Source organism: Oncorhynchus keta, chromosome 10 (assembly GCF_023373465.1).
Source record: "Oncorhynchus keta strain PuntledgeMale-10-30-2019 chromosome 10, Oket_V2, whole genome shotgun sequence".
Taxonomy (NCBI): Eukaryota; Metazoa; Chordata; class Actinopteri; order Salmoniformes; family Salmonidae; genus Oncorhynchus; species Oncorhynchus keta.
This window is the reverse complement of record NC_068430.1, coordinates 34,455,569-34,478,061: the sequence shown is the minus strand read 5'-3', so window position 1 is coordinate 34,478,061 and position 22,493 is coordinate 34,455,569. Positions and strand designations below refer to the sequence as shown.

At 42.4% G+C, this 22,493-nt stretch overlaps 1 protein-coding gene and 1 long non-coding RNA gene across 2 annotated transcripts; both read left to right on the top strand.

Annotated features, from left to right (window-relative positions):
- Positions 1-1,875: 1,875 nt before the first annotated feature.
- Positions 1,876-22,286, top strand: LOC118388570 (5'-AMP-activated protein kinase subunit gamma-1-like). The gene is made up of 13 exons (XM_035777772.2): positions 1,876-2,183; positions 5,434-5,485; positions 18,297-18,397; positions 18,496-18,577; positions 18,703-18,761; positions 18,992-19,037; positions 19,126-19,180; positions 19,330-19,456; positions 19,721-19,886; positions 19,985-20,022; positions 20,184-20,330; positions 20,563-20,668; positions 20,845-22,286. Exons 1-13 carry the CDS (start codon positions 1,947-1,949, stop codon positions 20,853-20,855), a joined length of 1,227 nt encoding a protein of 408 aa, XP_035633665.1. The 5' UTR covers positions 1,876-1,946; the 3' UTR covers positions 20,856-22,286.
- Positions 6,831-14,844, top strand: LOC127932208 (uncharacterized). The gene is made up of 2 exons (XR_008144538.1): positions 6,831-6,871; positions 13,932-14,844. It is a non-coding gene; the product is annotated as an uncharacterized LOC127932208 (long non-coding RNA).
- Positions 22,287-22,493: the final 207 nt, after the last annotated feature.

The window sequence follows — 22,493 nt, the reverse complement described above, 5'->3', positions numbered from 1 at the left end:
TCTTAACTGACTTGCCTGGTTAAATAAAGGTAAAATAAAAAAATAAAAAATTGTCCATTCGGAAGATCCATTTGCAACCAAATTTTAACTTCCTGACTGATGTCTTGAGATGTTGCTTCAATATATCCACATAATTTTCCATCCATATAATTTTCCTATCTCATGATGCCATCTATTTTGTGATGTGTACCAGTCCCTACTGCAGCAAAGCACCCCCAGAACATGATGCTGCCACCCCCGTGCTTCACGGTTGGGTTGGTGTTCTTCGGCTTGCAAGCTTCCCGCTTTTTCCTCCAAACATAACGATGGCCATTATGGCCAAACAGTTCTATTTTTGTTTCATTAGACCAGAGGACATTTCTCAAAATAGCACAGTCTTTGTCCCAATGTGCAGTTGCAAACCATAGTTTGGCTTTAATATCCCGGTTTTGGAGTAGTGACTTCATCCTTGCTGAGCGGCCTTTCAGGTTATGTCAATATAGGAATTGTTTTACTGTGGATATAGATACTTTTATACCTGTTTCCTCCAGCATCGTCACAAGGTCCTTTGCTGTTGTTATGGGATTGATTTGTACTTTTCGCACCAACGTACGTTTATCTCCAGGAGACAGAACATGTCTCCTTCCTGAACGGTATGACGTCTGTGTGGTCCCATGGTGTTTATTCTTGCGTACTATTGTTTGTACAGATGAACCTCAGACCTTTTGGCTTGAGGGCCACATTGGGATTTTGGAATTCAATTGAGGGCCGCATTTGTTGGGGGACTAATTGTTTGTTAAAATCAATTTGCGAGAGCCTCCTGAGTGGCACAGCGGTCTAAGGCACTGCATCATAGTGTTTGAGGTGTCACTACAGACCCGGGTTTGATCCCAGGCTGACTGTGACTGGGAGACACATGAGGCAGCACACAATTGTCCCAGGTTAGGAAAGTGTTTGGCAGGCTGAGATTTCCTTGTCCCATCGCGCTCTAGTGACTCCTGTGGCAGGCCGGGCGCATGCATGCTGACATGGTCGCCAGGTGTACAGTGTTTCTCCCACACATTGGTGCGGCTGGCTTCCGGATTAAACATAAGTAGTGCATCTTGGCTGGTTCGTGTTTCGGAGGACGCATAGCTTTTGACCTACGTCTCTCCTGAGGCCGAAAAGGTCCCATCAATCAAAGCCCCAAGCACACCTCAGACACAAGCAAATCATATTTATCCTTTTCCAAAACCTAGGCTCACCTTCAAATGTTGGTTTTGCGATTGGTTGCCCATTTCAACAGCCAGGGTTTCATTAAAGGATCCCTTTTTTAATCGCATATTTAATTAAAGTGCATTGCATTTGGGGACGTTAAACTTAAATTCATTGTCACAAAATGTGCGTCAGACAAAACACATGTATTTTGTTTCTGGCTGGCATATGTGGTGGTCGCCTAAAGTCACTGTATTAGGCAAGGCCTCATATATATAAGATAGCAAACGAATGGTGGAATAATAGCCAAGCCTATGTATTAACCTTGCGCTTGCTTACAGCGAACTGGCGGGGATGTTTGAATGGGTGAGAGCTTCTCTGGTGTTATGTGATCACATTGGCTGGTGGTAAAAATGCAATAAATGTAAATCCTCTGTTCTCCCCACGCCCAATATTTTACAATGAAATGTATTCCATTAGAATGCCCAATGTTAGAATGTTTCAAATCAAATGTATGAATTCATTTAGAACGTTTTCTTATCAGTCTAATTTCCATAAACATTGTGATTGGATGAAAGCAGGGAGGGTTATCGAAACAGGATCAAATCCACTGCTCTCCTCGAGCTCATTAATGATATAATGTTCATATTTGAAGATTGCCAAAAGGCCAGTCTCATTGACAATGACAAGGAGTGGCAAGGAATGGAATGTTAGCTAAATAGAATGGTACCCAGGCTACCCCTTTTACCCCGTCTCACCCTTTCTTCACGGTCATGCGCAATCAGAAGGAAGTACTGTTAGAGGGGGCACTCGCAATCTCTCGCGCTTCCGGGGGAGTTCCAGTCATTCCAAGGCATCTTTCTCCTCGTTCATTTCACGCTATCAGTCCAGCTAAGTTTAATAAACCGATACCTTGGGAAAAAGTGCGGCGTGAGAAGAACATTTGGTTGTTTACTTCGCTACCCTACAGGACCAAGCAAGGACGAGACCGTGAATGGAAAATGGAGTGTGTAAGTAGCTTACACTTCGAGCAACGTTCAAGCTGTAGTTAGCTACAGCTAGCAAGTTCAACTTCGTTATCTGTGGTAGTGTTTCGTAACTGGTCAGTCACAGTCAGTGTACCAAGCTCATTAGTAGTGGCTAGCTAACGTTAATTTGTTGCATCATTGTCGTTGTCACATTTCAGTCAGTAACGTTCACTTCTTAGCGCTAACCAGTTTACATAATGGATACTTAACATACCAAATTGGTGGCCATCGTTGGTCAGCGTCCAGAAGTTTTAATCTTACTCTAGTTCACTTAGCGAAGTAAACGTTGGGTAGTTATTGTGTTAACTAACGCTACATTGACAGCAGGAACTGAACTGTCTAGTAACGTTATCCTAGCTAGTATTAATTTTATTTTATTTCACCTTTATTTAACCAGGTAGGCTAGTTGAAAACAAGTTCTCATTTAGTGTGATTCAGCTAAGCCTGTTTGCTTACGCGTTACCTTTCTGTCCAAAGGTTATTGTATCTAAATGAGACAAGGACAGTTAGGCAATGATTCCCACGTGTTTGTTACATATTGGGTTAGGAATAGCAAACCAACATGATTGAACCACTTTCAGACAGCAGTATGTTTGCTAGTTCATATTCCTGATATAAGGAAGGTGATGATTAGCCACGACTAACACATTGGTGGTAATATAAAAAGCACTGGGTTCCTGTAGAGGAAACATAAGTGATTATTTCCTTGGCATTTCTCAGCAATTACAAGGAACAAAAATATAAACGCAACCTGCAACAATTGCAAAGATTTTACGGAGTTATAGTTCAAATAAGGAAATCAGTCAATTGAAGTAAATTCATTAGCCCCTGATCTACGGATTAAACATGACTGGGAATACAGATATGCATCTGTTGCCCACAAAAAGGTAGGGGCCTGGATCAGAAATCAAGTCAGTATCTGGTGTGACCATCATTTGCCTCAGGCTGTTGATTGTAGCTTGTGTAATGTTGTCCCAGTCATCTTCAATGGCTGTGCTAAGTTCCTGGATATTGGCGGGAGATGGAACACGCTGTCGTACATGTCAATCCATAGCATCCCAAACATGCTCAATGGGTGACATGTCTGAGTATGCAGACCATGGAAGAACTGGGCCGTTTTCAGCTTCCTGGAATTGTGATGATGTTGGCGGATGAGTGGCACGACAATGGGCCTCAGGATCTCATGACGGTATATCTATGTATTCAAATTGCCATCGATAAAATGCTATTGTATTCATTGTCTGTAGCTTATGCATGAGCATACCATAACCCCACCGCCACCATGGGGGACTCTGTTCACAACATTGACATCAGGAAACCGCTGTCCGGGTGGCTGGTCTCAAATGGAAGCCGAAAGTGGAGGTCCTGAGCTGGTGTGGTTAAACATGGTCTATGGTTGTGAGGCTGTTTGGACGTACTGCCAAATTCTCTAAAACAACGTTGGAGGCAGCCAATGGTAGAGAAATTAAAATTAAATTCTCTGGCATCTGCACTGGTAGACATTCCTGCAGTCAAATGCCAATTCCACACTCCCTCAACAAATCAAATCAAATTTATTTATATAGCCCTTCGTACATCAGCTGATATCTCAAAGTGCTGTACAGAAACCCAGCCTAAAACCCCAAACAGCAAACAATGCAGGTGTAAAAGCACGGTGGCTAGGAAAAACTCCCTAGAAAGGCCAAAACCTAGGAAGAAACCTAGAGAGGAACCGGGCTATGTGGGGTGGCCAGTCCTCTTCTGGCTGTGCCGGGTAGAGATTATAACAGAACATGACCAAGATGTTCAAATGTTCATAAATGACCAGCATGGTCGAATAATAATAAGGCAGAACAGTTGAAACTGGAGCAGCAGCACAGTCAGGTGGACTGGGGACAGCAAGGAGCCTTCATGTCAGGTAGTCCTGGGGCACGGTCCTAGGGCTCAGGTCAGTTGAAACTGGAGCAGGAGCATGGCCAGGTGGACTGGGGACAGCAAGGAGTCCTCATGTCAGGTAGTCCTGGGACATGGTCCTAGGGCTCAGGTCCTCCGAGAGAGAGAAAGAAAGAGAGAAGGAGAGAATTAGAGAACGCACACTTAGATTCACACAGGACACCGAATAGGACAGGAGAAGTACTCCAGATATAACAAACTGACCCTAGCCCCCGACACAAACTACTGCAGCATAAATACTGGAGGCTGAGACAGGAGGGGTCAGGAGACACTGTGGCCCCATCCGAGGACACCCCGGACAGGGCCAAACAGGAAGGATATAACCCCACCCACTTTGCCAAAGCACATCCCCCACACCACTAGAGGGATATCTTCAACCACCAACTTACCATCCTGAGACAAGGCCGAGTATAGCCCACAAAGATCTCCGCCACGGTACAACCCAAGGGGGGCAACCCAGACAGGCCGACCACAACAGTGAATCAACCCACCCAGGTGACGCACCCCCCCAGGGACGGCACGAGAGAGCCCCAGCAAGCCAGTGACTCAGCCCCCGTAACAGGGTTAGAGGCAGAGAATCCCAGTGGAAAGAGGGGAACCGGCCAGGCAGAGACAGCAAGGGCGGTTCGTTGCTCCAGAGCCTTTCCGTTCACCTTCCCACTCCTGGGCCAGACTACACTCAATCATATGACCCACTGAAGAGATGAGTCTTCAGTAAAGACTTAAAGGTTGAGACCGAGTTTGCGTCTCTGACATGGGTAGGCAGACCGTTCCATAAAAATGGAGCTCTATAGGAGAAAGCCCTGCCTCCAGCTGTTTGCTTAGAAATTCTAGGGACAATTAGGAGGCCTGCGTCTTGTGACCGTAGCGTACGTGTAGGTATGTACGGCAGGACCAAATCAGAGAGGTAGGTAGGAGCAAGCCCATGTAATGCTTTGTAGGTTAGCAGTAGGTTAGCAGATGTCTCAACATGAGACATCTGTGGCATTGTGTTGTGACAAAACAACATTTTAGTGTCCTTTTATTGTCCCCAACACAAGGTACACCTGTGTAATAATGCTGTTTAATCAGCTTCTTGATATGCCACACCTGTCAGATGGATGGATTATTTTGGCTCACTAACAGTTGTAAATAAATGTGTGCACAAAATGAGAGAAATAAGCTTTTTGTGCATTTTTCTGGGCTCTTTTATTTCAGCTTATGAAACATGCATGGGACTGGCACTTTACATCTTGCATTTATACATGTGTTAAGTGTAGTTAAAATGAATCAATGAACCTATACTCTGACCCTCTTTCAGATGCCACTTTCTGTTGATGATGTGGATTGTAAAAAGGAGCCACTTCTAGAAGGTAAATAACCATACTTTACTTTTAATGCATAGCCTAGCTATTCATCCTTTCATTGCTGTCTGTAGCTATCCTTTAGGATAAATAGCTAGGGTATGCATGCTGGAGCAATCTTAATCCTATGCATGGTGAGAAATTGTTAAATGGATAATCCACCCTAGAAATGAAATGTGACGTGCTATGTCATAAGGTTCCCGTCCGTCAATGGAGATTGTTTGTTATCCCCTATCACATTTCATAACGCTTTTAAAACAACTATCTGCACTCCAGATTGCCAAATCGGTTAAAAGATTGTATGGGCATATCTATCCGTCGATCAGCATTACAAAGTATATATTTGCTGACAAATAAACAGTGGAGCAAATTATTCAGCTCATTTATTCCTTCAAGTACCATCGCACAATGTGTTTTTCCTCCTCCCAGCTCGTCCTCTAGTCTTGAAAACCCGACCCTAGGCAACACAGTGGCTATGGTCTGGTTTCAATGATGGACTCTTTTGGCATAGAGTAACTATGTCTATGGTCTATGTTTTGAAGACTACTTGTCCTCTAGCCTGGTTGCCTTTTCTGTTCAGCTATTACATTCCACTCTTGTCATTTGCCAAAGATACTGCCTTTTCGGCAGTTATTTTTTTTTACATTAATAATCTCGATGAGGTCAGAGGATTTGATCCGGATTTCAAAACCCCTCAGCTATCATTTATCAATGTTTATGTAAAAGTCTCATAGGAAAACGTTTTAACTTAATTAATACATTTGATTGGAAACATTCTAACTAGTGATGCACCGATATAACATTTTTGTCAGATACCGATATCCGATATTTTCCTTGCCTAAAAAAACAATATCGATAACCGCTGTAAATAATTTGCGGCCTTTTAAGCATTCTGTTACAGTTAAATAGTTAAAACACACCCATGGACGCAGCGGTCTAAGGCACTGCATCTCAGTGCAAGATGCGTCAATACAGTCCCTGGTTTGATTCCAGGCTGTATCACACCCGGCCGTCATTGGGAGTTCTATGGTCTAGTTAAAGGTTACACACACACCACACTGACCAAAAAGTTACTTTGTTGGCGTTTACATATGTCCCTATTACTAGTAAAACATAATCAAAACCTATTTATTTCACTTACTTGCTGTGCTGTTTTTTTAATTTGTTCAGTCGTTTCATTCTCAACCAGGATTTCTATGGAACGCCGTTGCGTGTCAAAAAAAATATATATACGTCAAATAACACTATTTGACCCATCAGGACCTGAATATGACTGCATGTCACATAATAATTTAACGCGTTCATAATTGTTTTTATCTAGTTATTACACATTGATTACACTCACTTGTATTTCAGGTGTCGCAACGATTCATCGATACGTGTGACATGATGCTGGTAAAGTTGTCATTAAAAAAAGAGCTGGCTAGATCATGGATGAAGGCAATGTTCTTCCCCTAAAACATAGCAAAACAACAATCTGTTTCAGTAGCTATAGTTAGCTAGCTTACTATGTAGCTAGGTCACATCATCTAAAATAACCCTAATTTATAAGACTGTTCTTATTTGATTAATGGTGGTCGGACCCATCTATGTGAAGCTCGCCACTAACGATTAGCCACAATAGTGGACTTAACCTTCAAAGTAAAAGTATGGCATTATTCTATTTGCATTCATTCACTGTCAATGACATGCTTTTATTTTGAAGGCAAACTGCAAATTCCACTATTGTGCCTAATCCTTATTGTGGCTAGCTTCACAACACATAACCCGGTCCGGTTGAGCCTCACCAGCAAGATGATGCTAGCTAGCTTAGGGCAACAGGGTTAAGTAGCTGGCTGGCTATTTATTTTCATGACATGAAGTTCAATTTCAATAGGTGAACAACAAGTGGCAACCTAGCTAGTACTTCCTCACAAAGATTCCTAAATCATTGCTAAGAATAATGAAAATGACTGCAGTTTCAACTGGTCATTGTTTTCAGGCTGGTTGTATTGGTGCTAGCTAGGTGCCAAAGCTAGCTACCCCATAAGTTGCACTGGTTCGCGACCAGTGTTTGCTTATTTGCAGACTTTTTTTGTACAGCTTTGACAGTGCTACTGTATCTTTTTCGACACACAAAGTCCCAAACGGTGTTCCATTGTATGTATGTTGTGAAGCTAATAGTAGTGACGCTATTACTGTGTAACTCCGGTAGGCCAACATCTGAAAAATAGCGCACTTGTTAGTAGAGGTCGACCGATTATGATTTTTCAACACCTATGCCGATTATTGGAGGACCCCAAAAAAGCCGATACCGATTAATCGGTCGATTTTATTTGTTTATTTGTAATAATGACAATTACAACAATACTGAATGAACACTTATTTTAACTTCATATAATACATCAATAAAATCAATTTAGCCTTAAATAAATAATGAAACATGTTCAATTTGGTTTAAATAATGCATAAACAAAGTGTTGAAGAAGAAAGTAAAAGTGCAATATGTGCCATGTAAGAAAGCAAACGTTTCAGTTCCTTGCTCAGAACATGAGAACATATGAAAGCTGGTGGTTCCTTTTAACACGAGTCTTCAATATTCCCAGGTAAGAAGTTTTAGGTTGTAGTTATTATAGGAATTATAGGACTATTTTTCTCCATACCATTTTGTATTTCATTAACCTTTGACTATTGGATGTTCTTATAGGCACTTTAGTATTGCCAGTGTAACAGTATAGCTTCCATCCCTCTCCTCACTCCTACCTGGGCTCGAACCAGGAACACATCGACAACAGCCACCCTCGAAGCAGCGTTACCCATGCAAAGCAAGGGGAACAACCACTCCAAGTCTCAGAGCGAGTGAAGTTTGAAACGCTATTAGCGCGCACCCCGCTAACTAGCTAGCCATTTCACATCGGTTACACCAGCCTAATCTCGGGAGTTGATAGGCTTGAAGTCATAAACAGCACAAACCTTGAAGCACAGCGATGAGCTGCTGGCAAAACGCACGAAAGTGGTGTTTGAATGAATGTTTACGAGCCTGCTGGTGCCTACCACCGCTCAGTCAGACTGCTCTATCAAATCATAAACGTAATTATAACATAACACACAGAAATACGAGCCGTAGGTCGTTAATATGGTCGAATCCGGAAACTATCACCTCGAAAACAAGATGTTTATTCTTTCAGTGAAATACGAAACCGTTCCGTATTTTATCTAACAGGTGGCATCCATAAGTCTAAATATTCCTGTTACATTGCACAACCTTCAATGTAATGTCATAATTACTTAAAATTCTGGCAAGTTAGGCAGCCCAAACTGTTGCATGTACACTGACTCTGCGTGCAATGAACGCAAGAGAAGTGACACAATTTCATCTGGTTAATATTGCCTGCTAACCTGGTTTTCTTTTAGCTAAATATGCAGGTTTAAAAAATATAGACTTCTGTGTATTGATTTTAAGAAAGGCATGGATGTTTATGATTAGGTACACATTGGAACAACGACAGTCCTTTTTCACGAATACGCACCGCATCGATTATATGCAACGCAGGACACGCTAGATAAACTAGTAATATCATCAACCATGTGTAGTTAACTAGTGATAATGATTGATTGTTTTTTATAAGATAAGTTTAATGCTAGCTATCAACTTACCTTGGTTTACAATGTAATGCAATGTAATCAGGTGGTTGGAGTGTTGGACTAGTTAACTGTAAGGTTGCAAGATCGAATCCCTGAGCTGACAAGGTAAAACTCTTTCGTTCTGCCCCTGAACAAGGCAGTTAACCCACCGTTCTTAGGCCGTCATTGAAAATAAGAATGTGTTCTTAACTGACTTGCCTAGTTAAATAAAGATTAAATAAAGGTCTAAAAAAAAAAATCCCCCCCAAAAATCGGCCAAATCGACGTCCAAAAATACAGATTTCCGATTGTTATGAAAATTTGAAATCGCCCCTAATTAATCGGCAATTCCGATTAATCGGTCGACCTCTACTTGGTAGTGTGTACCAGTGCTCGACCAGTCGGCGAAAGCCAACATCACCCACGACAGAAAACTGTTGATTGTCAAGGACAATGAATTCCATTATTTTGGCATTATTAATGGATTTCGCCTTTTTGAGTTGTCTCGCTGAAATGTTCTCTAACTTTCAAATGACTGCTCGACTTGTTGACTGCTCGTTCCACACAGCAGACAATGGGCTATGTTTGGAATGCTGTGTTGCACAACATTTTACATGGCATCATTACGTCATGTACCTACACTGTGAACTTTCATGTGCCTTAATAACAAATTTAATAAGAAACTTGTATGCCACCTGTTAATACAATTGTTAAATTACGAGCCTAGAAGCGTGCCATATATCTATCTGCTTCTGTCTATTTGAGCTGGTCAGTATTTGTAGGTAATCCCGTCTAACGCAGCTTTTAAATGAGTTTTTATTGTGTAGTAAAACTGCATAAGTGTTGCACTCCACTTTCTGGAGGACCCAGTTTTGAAATCAGTGGAATTTGAGTATGATAGCTAAGGGGATGGAGAAATCCGGATTACAGCTTCAAACTAAGGGAAACCATGGCATCCGACAGGAGAAGCGTCCATCCATGAATGATGTATATTGGTAAAATAGTCTAGCTAGCTACATTTTCAGATATTACATAGTTCTAATTTTGACAGTGGTTTCATTTCAAATTAGTTTACTGTTAGCTAGCTAGCTAACGTTAGCTTGCTAGCTAATGTTACGTTTATGATCTTATTATTCGTATCTCAGACCCGTTTGCTTAGCTAGCTATAGCCTAATGTTAGCTATCTAACATTGAACCTGGTTGTTTAGCTGGCTGCAGGGTAGTAACGTCATGAGTTGGGATTATAGTTCATTGGCATCCGACAGGAGATGAGTCCATCCATGAATGACAGTCTTGCTCGCTACATTTTCAGATATTACATGTTTCTAATTTTGACAAAGCGTAATTACATTGTTGCCAGCAGCAGTTAGTCACCAACACTGGATAACATGAAAACAGCCTAAAATTGTCAGTGGGGTGTTCTCTCATTTGTCTGGAAGTAGCTAGCAAACTAGCCAATGTTAGCCAGTTATCTTGGTTGCTTGACTGCCGTTCTGAAGTCAGAACGCTCGGATCAACCCTACTCCTCGGCCAGAGCGTCCAGTGTGCGCTCTGAATGCTCCAGAGAGCGAAATGCTCTGAACTTACAAACGGACAATCTGATAGCACAGTTGCAGTCACCAACGTCTGGATAACATAACAGCCTAACCAGCTCGGCTAGGGCGAGTAATGTTCATTGAGCTGTTCTCTGATTTGTATCTGGAAGTAGCTAGAAAGTTAGCTTGGGTGCTTGACTGCTGTTGTTTAGTACAGAATGCTTGGATCAACCCTTAAAGAGATTCTTCTTCGGTGGACTTTATCGGCGGTTGGCATCCAATGTTATGGTGCATTACCGCCAGCTGGAGAGACAGGAAGAAATGATATAGACTATATCTAATGATCTTATACTCAATATACTATTTCTAATCTAATTTCCTTTATCCCCTTCTCCCTCATACTAGATCTCAGCCTCTCTCTTTCCCTCTGATACTGCCCACACTGTAGCAATTCATGCTCCATGGTCTCTGTTTCCTGGCAATAATCACACTTTCCTGTTGGATGCTTTCCTATCACATTTAAGGACTTATTCAACTGGCAGTGTCCCACCATTAATCTTGTAAAAATAGCTTCTTCTGTCCCTTCCTGCTGTCCTTTCCTCTGTTCTTGAAATAAATGCCTGCCCTCAGTATCTCTATTCCCCCTTAAAGAGATGGGTGGGGCTAAACCTTAAGGGGGTGTGAACGTTGCCGAATGGGTGTAGGACAAAGAACGTCTCTCCAATAGTAGTACCAAAATATTAAAAGGCATTTTTTTTCAAAAGTGAGTTTACAAGTTTTGTAGCTCAGAGTTTCTACTGTTATCCAATGTAAAAAACACAATTTCAAATTTTCCTACATAAGACCGATTTGAGCCGGTATGTCACATTTTGACTCACTTCATTGTTCCTTCTATCCTTACCAGTCTCCCAGTCCCTGCCTCTGGAAAGCATCCCCATAGCATTATGCTTCCACCACCATGCTTCACGATAGGGATGGTGTTAGGTAGGTGATGAGCTGTGGCTGTTTTTTTTCCAGACATAGTGCTTTGCATTCAGGCTATAGAGTTACATTTGTCATCAGTCCACAGAATATTTTGCCTTATGCTCAGTCATCCATGTTCCTTTTTGCATACTCCAGGCGTGCTGTCATGCCTTTTTTTCAGGAGTGGCTTCTGTCTGGTGACTTTCCCATAAAGCCCAGATTGGTGAGATGCAGTACCTTAGACCGCTGCGCCATTCGGGAGCCCCTGTATGTTGACATGCATTGTCAAAACTCTAATTTATTTATATAGCACTTCGTAAATCAGCTGATATCTCGAAGTGCTGTACAGAAACCCAGCCTAAAACCCCAAACAGCAAGCAATGCAGGTGTTGAAACACGGTGGCTAGGAAAAATTCCCTAGAAAGGCCGAAACCTAGAGCGGAACCAGGCTATGAGGAGTGGCCAGTCCTCTTCTGGCTGCGCCGGGTGGAGATTATAACAGAACATGGCCAAGTGTTCATAAATTACCAGCATGGTCAAATAATAGGTCTGGGACAGGTAGCATGTCTGGTGAACAGGTCAGGATTCCATAGCCGCAGGCAGAACAGTTGAAACTGGAGCAGCAGCACGGCCAGGTGGACGGGGACAGCAAGGAGTCATCATGCCAGGTAGTCCTGAGGCATGGTCCTAGGGCTCAGGTCCTCCGAGAGAGAGAAAGAGGGAATTAGAGAGAGCATACTTAAATTCACACAGGACACCGGATAAGACAGAAGAAGTACTCCAGATATAACAAACTGACCCTAGCCCCCCGACACAAACTACTGCAGCATAAATACTGGAGGCTGAGACCGGAGGGGTCAGGAGACACTGTGGCCCCATCCGTTGATACCCCCGGACAGGGCCAAACAGGAAGGATATAACCCCACCCACTTTCCATCCTGAGACGAGGCCAATTATAGCCCACAAAGATCTCCACCACGGCACAACCCACGGGGGGGTGCCAACCCAGACAGGAAGATCACATCAGTGTGTCAACCGACTCAAGTGACGCACCCCTCCTAGGGACGGCATGAATGAGCACCAGTAAGCCAGTGACTCAGCCCCTGTAATAGGGTTAGAGGCAGAGAATCCCAGTGGAAAGAGGGGAACTGGCCAGGCAGAGACAGCAAGGGCGGTTCGTTGCTCCAGAGCCTTTCCGTTCACCTTCACACTCCTGGGCCGGACTACACTCAATCATAGGACCCACTGAAGAGATGAGTCTTCAGTAAAGGCTTAAAGGTTGCATACATGGGTAGGCAGACTGTTCCATAGAAATGGTAAATGGTAAATGCTAACTCCCGTTCGTATAAGCTGGTTAGCATAGCTAGCATACAGAAATCGGTGGTGGTAGTCAGTCGTTTTTACATTTAATGCAGTTGATTGGTAACGATGACATGAACATGTGTTAAGGGTTGCAAAGGGTCGTAAAACTTTCTGTAAAATTTCTTGAATTTTTCGGGAAATTCTCCATGGGAAGCTAAGAACGGGATGTTAACTTCTTGACGCTACCCATCTCCGTTGCCGGATCATTTTCGCCAGCAACCGCTGAATAGCATAGCGCCACAGTCAAATAATATTACTAAAAAAATAGTCATATTCATGAAATCACAAGTGCAATATTGCATAACACTGTTTAGCCTTTTGTTAATCCACCTGTCGTCTCAGATTTAGAAATTATGCTTTACAGCGAAAGCAATCCAAGCCTTTGTAAGTTTATCGATAGCCTAGCATAGCATTATGTACACTTAGCATCAGGATGCTTGGTCACGAAAATCCGAAAAGCAATCAAATTAACCGTTTACCTTTGATCATTGTATGTTTTCACTCACGAGACTCCCAGTTACACAACAAATGTTCCTTTTGTTCCATAAAGATGATTTTTTATACCCAAAATACCTCAGTTTGTTTGTCGCGTTATGTTCAGAAATCCACAGGAAAGAGTGGTCACGACAACGCAGACGGAAATTCATCATCATCCTCATCATCCTCCAAATTCCACCAACCTGAGCCACCTAAGAGCGCAAATGGTCCTTATTTGGGAACACACACACCAAAGCACGCAACAGGCTGACCAATACAAAGATTGAAAAATTGGTGACCATCCGGGCAAATATGAGGCTTTTTGAGCCTGACAACAAGCCATCCTTAACTAGATTAGAAAGTGACTGTGAAGATGAAGCCTCAGTCTGATGTTCAAGAGGTGGACATTGAGGAGGTCCAGGGAGAAGACATGGAAGACAACCAAAACTTTAATTTCTAGACTATCATTTTACAGATGTAAACTGAGCAAAAACACTGACATTCCTGTCTTGCAGGAAATCACGCACAGAACGAGCAGTATGGCTGGTGGCATTATCATGCTGGAGGGTCATATCAGGATGAGCCTGCAGGAAGGTTACCACATGAGGGAGGAGGATGTCTTCCCTGAAACGCACAGCGTTGAGATTGCCTGCAATGACAACAAGCTGAGTCCGATGATGCTGTGACACACTGCCCCAGACCATGACGGACCCTCCACCTCCAAATCGATCCCGCTCCAGAGTGTTGTTACATTTACATTTACATTTAAGTCATTTAGCAGACGCTCTTATCCAGAGCGACTTACAAATTGGTGCATACACCTTATGACAACCAGTGGAACAGCCACTTGCATCTAAATGTGGTCTGCCACTGCAAGGACTATCAGCTGTACGTCCTGTCTCCCTGTAGCGCTGTCTTAAGCGTCTCACAGTACAGACATTGCAATTTATTGCCCTGGCCACATCTCCAGTCCTCATGCCTCCTTGTGGCATGCCTAAGGCATGTTCACGCAGATGAACAGGGACGCTGGGCGTCTTTCTTTTGATGTTTTTCAGAGTCGGTAGAAAGCCCTCTTTAGTGTCCTAAGCTTCCATAACTGTGACCTTAATTGCCTTCCGTCTGTAAGCTGTTAGTGTCTTAATGACTGTTCCACAGGTGCATGTTCATTAATTGTTTATGGTTCATTAATTGTTTATGGTTCATTGAACAAGCAAGGGAAACAGGGTTTAAACCCTTTACAATAAAGATCTGTGAAGTTATTTGGATTTTTACGAATTCTATTTAAAAGAAGGGGACTTTTTTTTTTTGGCTGAGTTTGTTGAAAATGGATGGATCGTTGGGATCATTCCATATTCCCTTTTGTTGTTCCATGAAATCATCACATGTGAATAGTCAACTCATTTCATTAAAGTTCAATTTGTAACTAAATTGTTTTATTTCTATTGGAAGGATTTAATTATTTGCAATTGTCTATTCATCATAAGGTTAAAGGTTTGTTTCTGTCTCCATATGATATGGTAAATATATCCAATGAAAAAAAACATCTACATTTGAAATGGTATTAATTTGCATATTTCCGTTAATTCCCTTATATTCCCACGGAAAGTTTCCACCTCTGAATAATCCCCAAAATGTGCAACCCTGTTTGTGCTTGACATCCATACAAGTATTTTACTCCGATTTCTAGCCTTAAGATAGGCAAATTTTGCTTTGAGGCAATGAAGAGACTCAGGATCTTTCCCCCACAGGATCTTTCCAATACGGCCTTCAAACAACTCAATGGGGAATTGAAAATTGGATCAATTTTGGCATATGTTCATAGTGATGTTGAATATTCAACTAAATGTGCCAGATATAAAGATGTTACATTATCCACAGAATTGTGGTAAGAATATGCTCAAGAGGTTGTCTGAATCGCTGATTTTCTAAAGATGTCCTGATCAATAGGTGCAATATTTCAACTTCAAACATGTAAAATGGATATAGTCATGGATGTCAGCTGGTAGGAACAGCGTCCATTTTACGGGCTCCTGACCAATTGTGCTGTTTTTAGGTATTTTTAGCGATGATCTTAGTTTTTTTTTGTACCTAATGTTTCCGCCACCGAAAAGAGCTTCTTAACATCAGAACAGCCATCATTACTTCAATTTCTACTTCAATGAGTCGGGAGGCAAAAGGCATTCAGGCCCAAATCCCAGACCCTCGAAGAAGGAGACTGCTATAGAGGCCGACATGTGGGATAGCTGACGAGACTACGTCGGAGAGTGAATAAACCGCGTCTACCCTCCGTTCTATTGGCGAGCGTGCAATCACCTGAGAATAACTTGTATGAGCTCTGTTCGAGATTATCCTTTCAATGTGATCTGAATAACTGTAATATCCTAGGTTTCTCCGAGTTGTGGCTGAACAGACACGGTGAATATAAGTCTAGCTGTTTTTTCTATACAGAGGTGGCGTCGGGAAGCTCAGGTGAGGGGTTGTGTATCTTCGTTAAAAGCTGGTGCGCAATCTACAGTATTAAGGAAGTCTCGACGTTCTGCTCACCAGAGTTGGAATACCTCATGATAAGCTGTAGAGACCATACTATTTACCAAGAGTTTTCATCTATATTTTTCATAGCTGTCTATTTACCTCCACAAACTGATACTGCACTAAGACCTCTCTCAAGGAGCTATATAGGGCCATGAGTAAACAAGAAAATTCTCACTTGGAGGCAATGCTCCTAGTGGCTAGTGACTTCGGTGTAGGAAAACCAAAATTTGTTTGACCTAATTTCTACGAGCATGTTACCTGTGCCACTAGAGGCAAAAACACTCTAGAGCACCTTTACTCCACACACAGAGTTTTATACAAAATTCCCTCGCCCTCCATTTGGCAAATCTAACCATAACTCTATCCTCTTGATTTCGGCTTACAAGCAAAAACTCAAACGGGATGTACTAGTGACAAGCTCAATTCAGAAATGGTCTTGGTGATATTGGTGAAGCGGCTGCTGAACTACATTACTTTCTTTAGCACAGACTGGAATTATGTTCCGAGATTCATCCGATGGCATTGAGGAGTTTACCACATCAGTCACCGGCTTCATTAGTAAGTGCATCGATAACATCGTCCCAACAGTGACCATACGTACATATCCTAACCAGAAGCCATAAATTACTGGCAACATCCGCACAGAGCTAAAGGCTAGAGCTGCCGCCTTCAAGGAATGGGTCACTAATCCGGACACGTATAAGAAATCCTGCATGCGGGGGACCAGTACGAAAAAACGATGAAAAATGTATTAGTCTACTAAATAAATAAAAAATGTAATGTGCCAGGACAACCTTCTCCATCAACATCCGCAAGACAGCTGATCGTGGACTACAGGAAACGGAGGGCCGAGCACACCCACATCGACAGGGCTGTAGTGGAGTAAGTCGAGAGCTTCAAGTTCCTCTGTGTCCACATCCCTAAAGTATCATGGTCCACACAGATAAGATTTGGCATGGGCCCTCAGATCCTAAAATTTCTTCATCTGCACCATTGAGAGCATCTTGATTGGCTGCTCATCGCTTCGTATGGCAACTGCTTCGCATCTGACCGCAAGGCACTACAGAGGGTAGTGTGTATGTCCCAGTACCTCACAGGGGCCAAGCTCTCTGCCATCCAGGACCTCTATACGGGGAGGTGTCAGGAAGGCCCTAAAAAATGGTTAGACTCCAGCCACCCAAGTCTTGGATTGTTCTCTCTGCTACCGCACAGCAAACAGTACCGATGAACCAACAGGACCCTGAACAGCCCCCCCCATCCTTAAACTGCTAAATAGTTAGTACTGTAATCACAGCCAAAGGTGCTTCAACAAAGTACTGAGTAAAGGGTCTGATTACTTATGTAAAGTTTATTTTTATTTTTAATAACCAAAATATCATCTAAATTTTCTAAACCTGTTCTCGCTTTGTCATTATGGGGTATTGTGTGTATTGATAGGGGTGGGGAGGAAACGTTATCAAATTTAGAATAAGGCTGTAACGTAACAGTGTGGAAAAGGTCAAGGGGTCTTAAATACTTTACGAAGGCACTGTATGTAGGTAATTTTGTGACCTTTTCAGAAGAACCACGTGTCAAACAAAGATTAAAATGTATCAGGGTTTTCTTTTTAAAAGAATCTATACAGGCAATTCTGATATGTACCCTAGAGGTCAAAGGTCAGGGTTCTGTTGACATGAATATTCTAAAAATGTGACTGACCTCTGTGAATGACAGATTTCCAAAGATATATGATTTAAAGGATTTATGTGAGCAATAACTTTTTGTATACTGACATTATTTGTCATAGGGTAGAATCTCGTAAGGGGAAATCATTTCTGGGATAGAGGGATGAGAGTAATACATACAGTTACCATTGCTGCACTGCATTTTCCAACTCTAAGGACATAGACCTTCAAGAAAATCAGACTTGTCATTATTTTGTCTGATGCACGTGCCAATGAATTGAAGTTGAACATCACCAAATGCCATGGCCTATTTAATGAAACAGGCTGTTATAGCATTACGCTATAATGTATCCTAGGGCTACTTTCTGACGGACTACAGCCAAGATTTGAGGTGAGCCTAGGTTCAGAATACGTTTTAGGAGAAAATGATTTGTGTGTTTGCGAGGTGCTGGTTGCTTTGAGTCCTTTTTATGGTGTGTGTGAATTCGCTAGTTCTCTAATGTCCATTCAGAAAGTTTTCTCAAGTAGCCTGTCTGGACTCCATCACTTAAGAGAGACGTGACAAATAATATAACTGAAATTAGCATAACATTAAAAGAAATCTAAGCAAGTCCTGATGACTTGCTTAGATATATAGATATATATAAATTGAACCCGTTTCCCTCTTGTCCTCATTCTCCTCAGACTCGGATTATAATGTCTACACCCGGTTTATGAAGTCTCATCGGTGCTATGACTTGGTCCCTACCAGCTCCAAGTTGGTGGTGTTCGATACTTCACTGCAGGCAAGACCACATCCTGATTTGAACTCTTTCCTGTCAAATTAATCTAGACCCAAGATGCTGCTTTGTGTTTGTGTATAACTTGGTTGATCTCTCCGTAGGTAAAGAAGGCATTTTTCGCTCTGGTGTCCAATGGGGTGAGAGCAGCACCACTCTGGGACTGTAAGAAGCAGTGTTTTGTAGGTGAGAAAGACGGTCCATTGTCACCTGTTGCCTGGTATTTTGGGTGTTTTATTTTTTGTATTTTATTTGTAATAATGCACAATGAGTGGAGTTGACTCTGTTCTCCTGCTGATCTCTCACTGCAGGCATGCTGACCATCACAGACTTCATCAACATCCTCCATCGCTACTACAAGTCTCCTTTGGTAAGGCCTAGCTTCCAGGCTGCCCTCGTATTCCACTGTTTCTATGTTTGAATGTTTATAGCATTCCCTATCTCAATTTCACATTTTAATCATATCAGTGGTGGTGGAGGTTGGAAAGGTGCGACAAGTGATTTGCAGCACTTGCATCATATCTAATGAACAGTTGACCTTCATGCCTCTCACTACCCTTGCTCTGTTAGTCAGCATTTTCACCTGTTTTAATGTTTCAGGTGCAGATATATGAGCTGGAGGAGCACAAGATAGAGACGTGGAGAGGTAAGGGCATTTAGTAACTAATAATTAATGACTGATCATCTACTGGCATAAGGCTAACTAGTGCCTATTCTGTTATCCTTCATCATAGAAGTCTACCTTCAAGACTCCTTCAAGCCCCTAGTTAGCATATCCCCCAATGAAAGGTAGGTCTACTGCCATGGTGAGGGTTGTCACTGGACAGTTGGTCCAAGTAGCCAGAGCTCAATTCAGTTGACTGGCACTGTTTGTCTGAAAGGGCCCTGATATGGTCACAAAGGTATTTTAATATCCCCTTTCTCCTTCCCTGTTTCAGTCTGTATGACGCAGTGTCGTCTCTGCTGAAGAATAAGATCCACAGACTGCCTGTGATCGACCCTCTGACAGGGAACACCCTCTACATCCTCACTCACAAGAGGATCCTCAAGTTCCTCAAGCTCTTTGTGAGTCTCTTTTGTGATCCTCTTTCTCACGCTCTCCCCGTTCATCTCTCACCACGTTTTATCACCCGCTGTTCCTTGACATCTCAAGGTTGCTTTCTCGGCAGGAGAGAAGTTAAGACGAGCAGTTCTATGTCTGTAGGCCTTGATAATGAAATCCACACCCCAATGTTTATTGATTGTGGTGATGTAATATACTTTGTTTCATTTGTGTGATTTATTTTTTTTCAAGCCACTTATATTAGTGTAACCTTGTGTTATTCCCAGATATCGGAGATGCCGAAACCTGCTTTCTTAGGCCAGACTCTAGAGGAACTGGGCATCGGAACATTCCATAAGATTGCAGTGGTGCGTTCTGACACACCTCTTTACACAGCACTGGGCATCTTCGTGGAGCAGAGAGTGTCTGCCCTGCCTGTCGTCGATGACAATGGTGAGTAAGGGGGGACAGTTTGTTGAATGAAGGGTTAAATATGACTTCTGACCCTGATATGGTATGTAGTGCTCATGTCTTTCTCTCTCAATACACAGGACGAGTGGTGGACATTTACTCCAAATTTGATGTCATTGTAAGTACTGGACAGCTGTGCTACCAATGAGCCGTATTTAAACAGTATAGTCACTGATCAGCAGAAACTAGTTGTTTTAGCTCATTGTGGGGGTGTTTGAGAGACAGGCAAAGAGTACTGAAAACAAGCAGCATATAGAAGTAATAATGTCCCCCACACAGAACCTAGCTGCAGAGAAGACGTACAACAACCTGGATGTGACTGTGACCAAAGCCCTGCAGCACCGCTCTCAGTATTTTGAGGGAGTGCTCACCTGCAACACACACGACACACTGGAGTCCATCATAAACAGACTGGTAGAGGCAGAGGTGAGAGAGACACCTGTGTATACACATTCTATTACTGTTTGGGTCCACAATTTAAACAGTTTCTTGGGAGTTTGTCAAGGTCAATACAAGTAGTACACACAATCATAATGTAATATATACACCGGTGCTGAGATCTAACCTTGCCATTGCTAAGTCAACATCACCTTACTTGAAGGTGGAACTGCTAAAGCCTTTAGTTTGTGTAACCTATGATTTGTCTCCTCTCTCTCAGGTGCACAGGCTGGTGGTGGTTGATGAGCAGGAGGTGGTGAAGGGTATCGTCTCTCTCTCAGACATCCTCCAGGCACTGGTGCTCACTAATGGAGACGGAGACAAGGGTAAACACAAACCTGCGCTATGCACTGACCTTGATGAATCAAATGAAAACGATGTGAATGTCATTAAGTTTCAACTCAGTCCCTGGGAAGCAATGTTTTAAAATTGTTTTGTGGTTTTAAAGGAATGAAATAGTTTAAGGTGAAATAAAGTGATTTATCTGGTGTTTGTATTTCAGGAACTGCTTGAGGGAGTGATGAAGGGAAGCCTCCTCCAAAAAGATGAGGATAAATAGAGAGGAGGAGGATCCTGGAGGAGAGGAAGAAATAGGAGTGACGTGGGAGAGGGAAAGATAGGAATCTATCAACAACCCCTCCTGTACAAATGTACGTCTTGAACATGAGGATCTCTCTCTGCACAAAAATGTGAATCCCATTGACTTTCTCAATTCAGCAATATAGACACATAGGGACACTTTAAACCAAGCCAAAACCAAACAAGAAGCTGGACCAGAAGTGGCCAATGGAGTGGAGCTGTATGTCCATTGTCCACTCTGAGCGGCCTAACACAACCTAGTGTCCCTCCTCTATTGGCCCAGGTGATGGACCGATACAGTGAAGGAATGATGTCTAGTTATGTGAAGGGGATCAATTATCCACTTCTCAGACAGATCCATTCCCTACCTGTTCTCTCCCATTTGGTCTGTAGACACTGGAGAGAGGAGTCGGAAACTTTCCACCCTGTCCCTTAACTGAGCAGCATTCCTTTTCCCCCCATCATCCTTATAGGGCTGGAGTCTATAAAGCACAACAAGCCAATCATGGATCAAAAGATCATGTATGTCACAGTGGAACAATATATATTAGTACTGGAAGCTACCACAGCAACTCCGCTGTTTTGGTTACAGTAGGTGAAGTCTGGAATGTCTGAGTTGGCACTGCTGTAATGAATTTGATTTCTAATATCGATGCACAACCACTGACTTATGTAATCACGAGTTGTTTCTGATTTGCTATTTGGCATAGCGTACATTTCAATGTTTTCTTATTCTTTCATCAGTTTGTAAAGTGTCATGTGAATTTAAGTGTTATGATTTTGCTCAGTGTGTCCTTGTTTGATTTGACACACATTGTCAAACCCAGAAGACTGGAGACATTTTTATGGCAGTAACACGAGTCTGTGTTTTTAGGGTTTGTTTAACGGTGCTCCTCAATCCTTCTAGCGCTAGATGAAATTATTTTTTGAAAGTTTTCAACATGCAGTGTGAGTGTGTGGATTGATCATGGACTCAGTCACTTGTGAACAATTGCCTGTCTTCTGATTGGATGTATCCGAGAGCTTCTGAGATATTCATCCTGATTGTGTTGGGGGTAATTCGGTGAAGCAGTTGACATTTTGGACAGTCCCTTTTTTGCCGTGACTTTATTCCATTACCTTAGGATTCCATTTTAGCCTTTCATTACTACCTGTACTTTCCTTTTCACGTTCCCAGAGGGCAAACCATGTATGAAAGGGACTTTCTTGGGCCATTGAATCAGTACATTTTCAACTTTTCAAAATTGACTTTTGCTCACTGGTTTTAAGGTATGAATAAGATGTGTACATGTATTTAAATGATTTATTTTCTTCCTCAAGTGAACTGTAATTTAATGCATGAGCAATAAATATAGATTTTCTGCAGTTTCCTGTAATTCGTTTTGGGGCAGCAGGGAAGTCTAGTGGTTAGAGCGTTGGACTAGTAACCGGAAGGTTGCAAGTTCAAACCCCCGAGCTGACAAGGTACAAATCTGTTGTTCTGCCCCTGAACAGGCAGTTAACCCACTGTTCCTAGGCCATCATTGAAAATAAGAATTTGTTCTTAACTGACTTGCCTAGTTAAATAAAGGT

Bases quoted from the DNA above. Each gene is read 5' to 3' on its own strand.
- LOC118388570 (XM_035777772.2), top strand. From the start codon at position 1,947: ATGCGCAATCAGAAGGAAGTACTGTTAGAGGGGGCACTCGCAATCTCT. The intron at 19,457-19,720 runs GTGAGTCTCTTT...TGTTATTCCCAG, and splicing joins TCAAGTTCCTCAAGCTCTTT to ATATCGGAGATGCCGAAACC. The intron at 20,023-20,183 runs GTAAGTACTGGA...TCCCCCACACAG, and splicing joins ACTCCAAATTTGATGTCATT to AACCTAGCTGCAGAGAAGAC.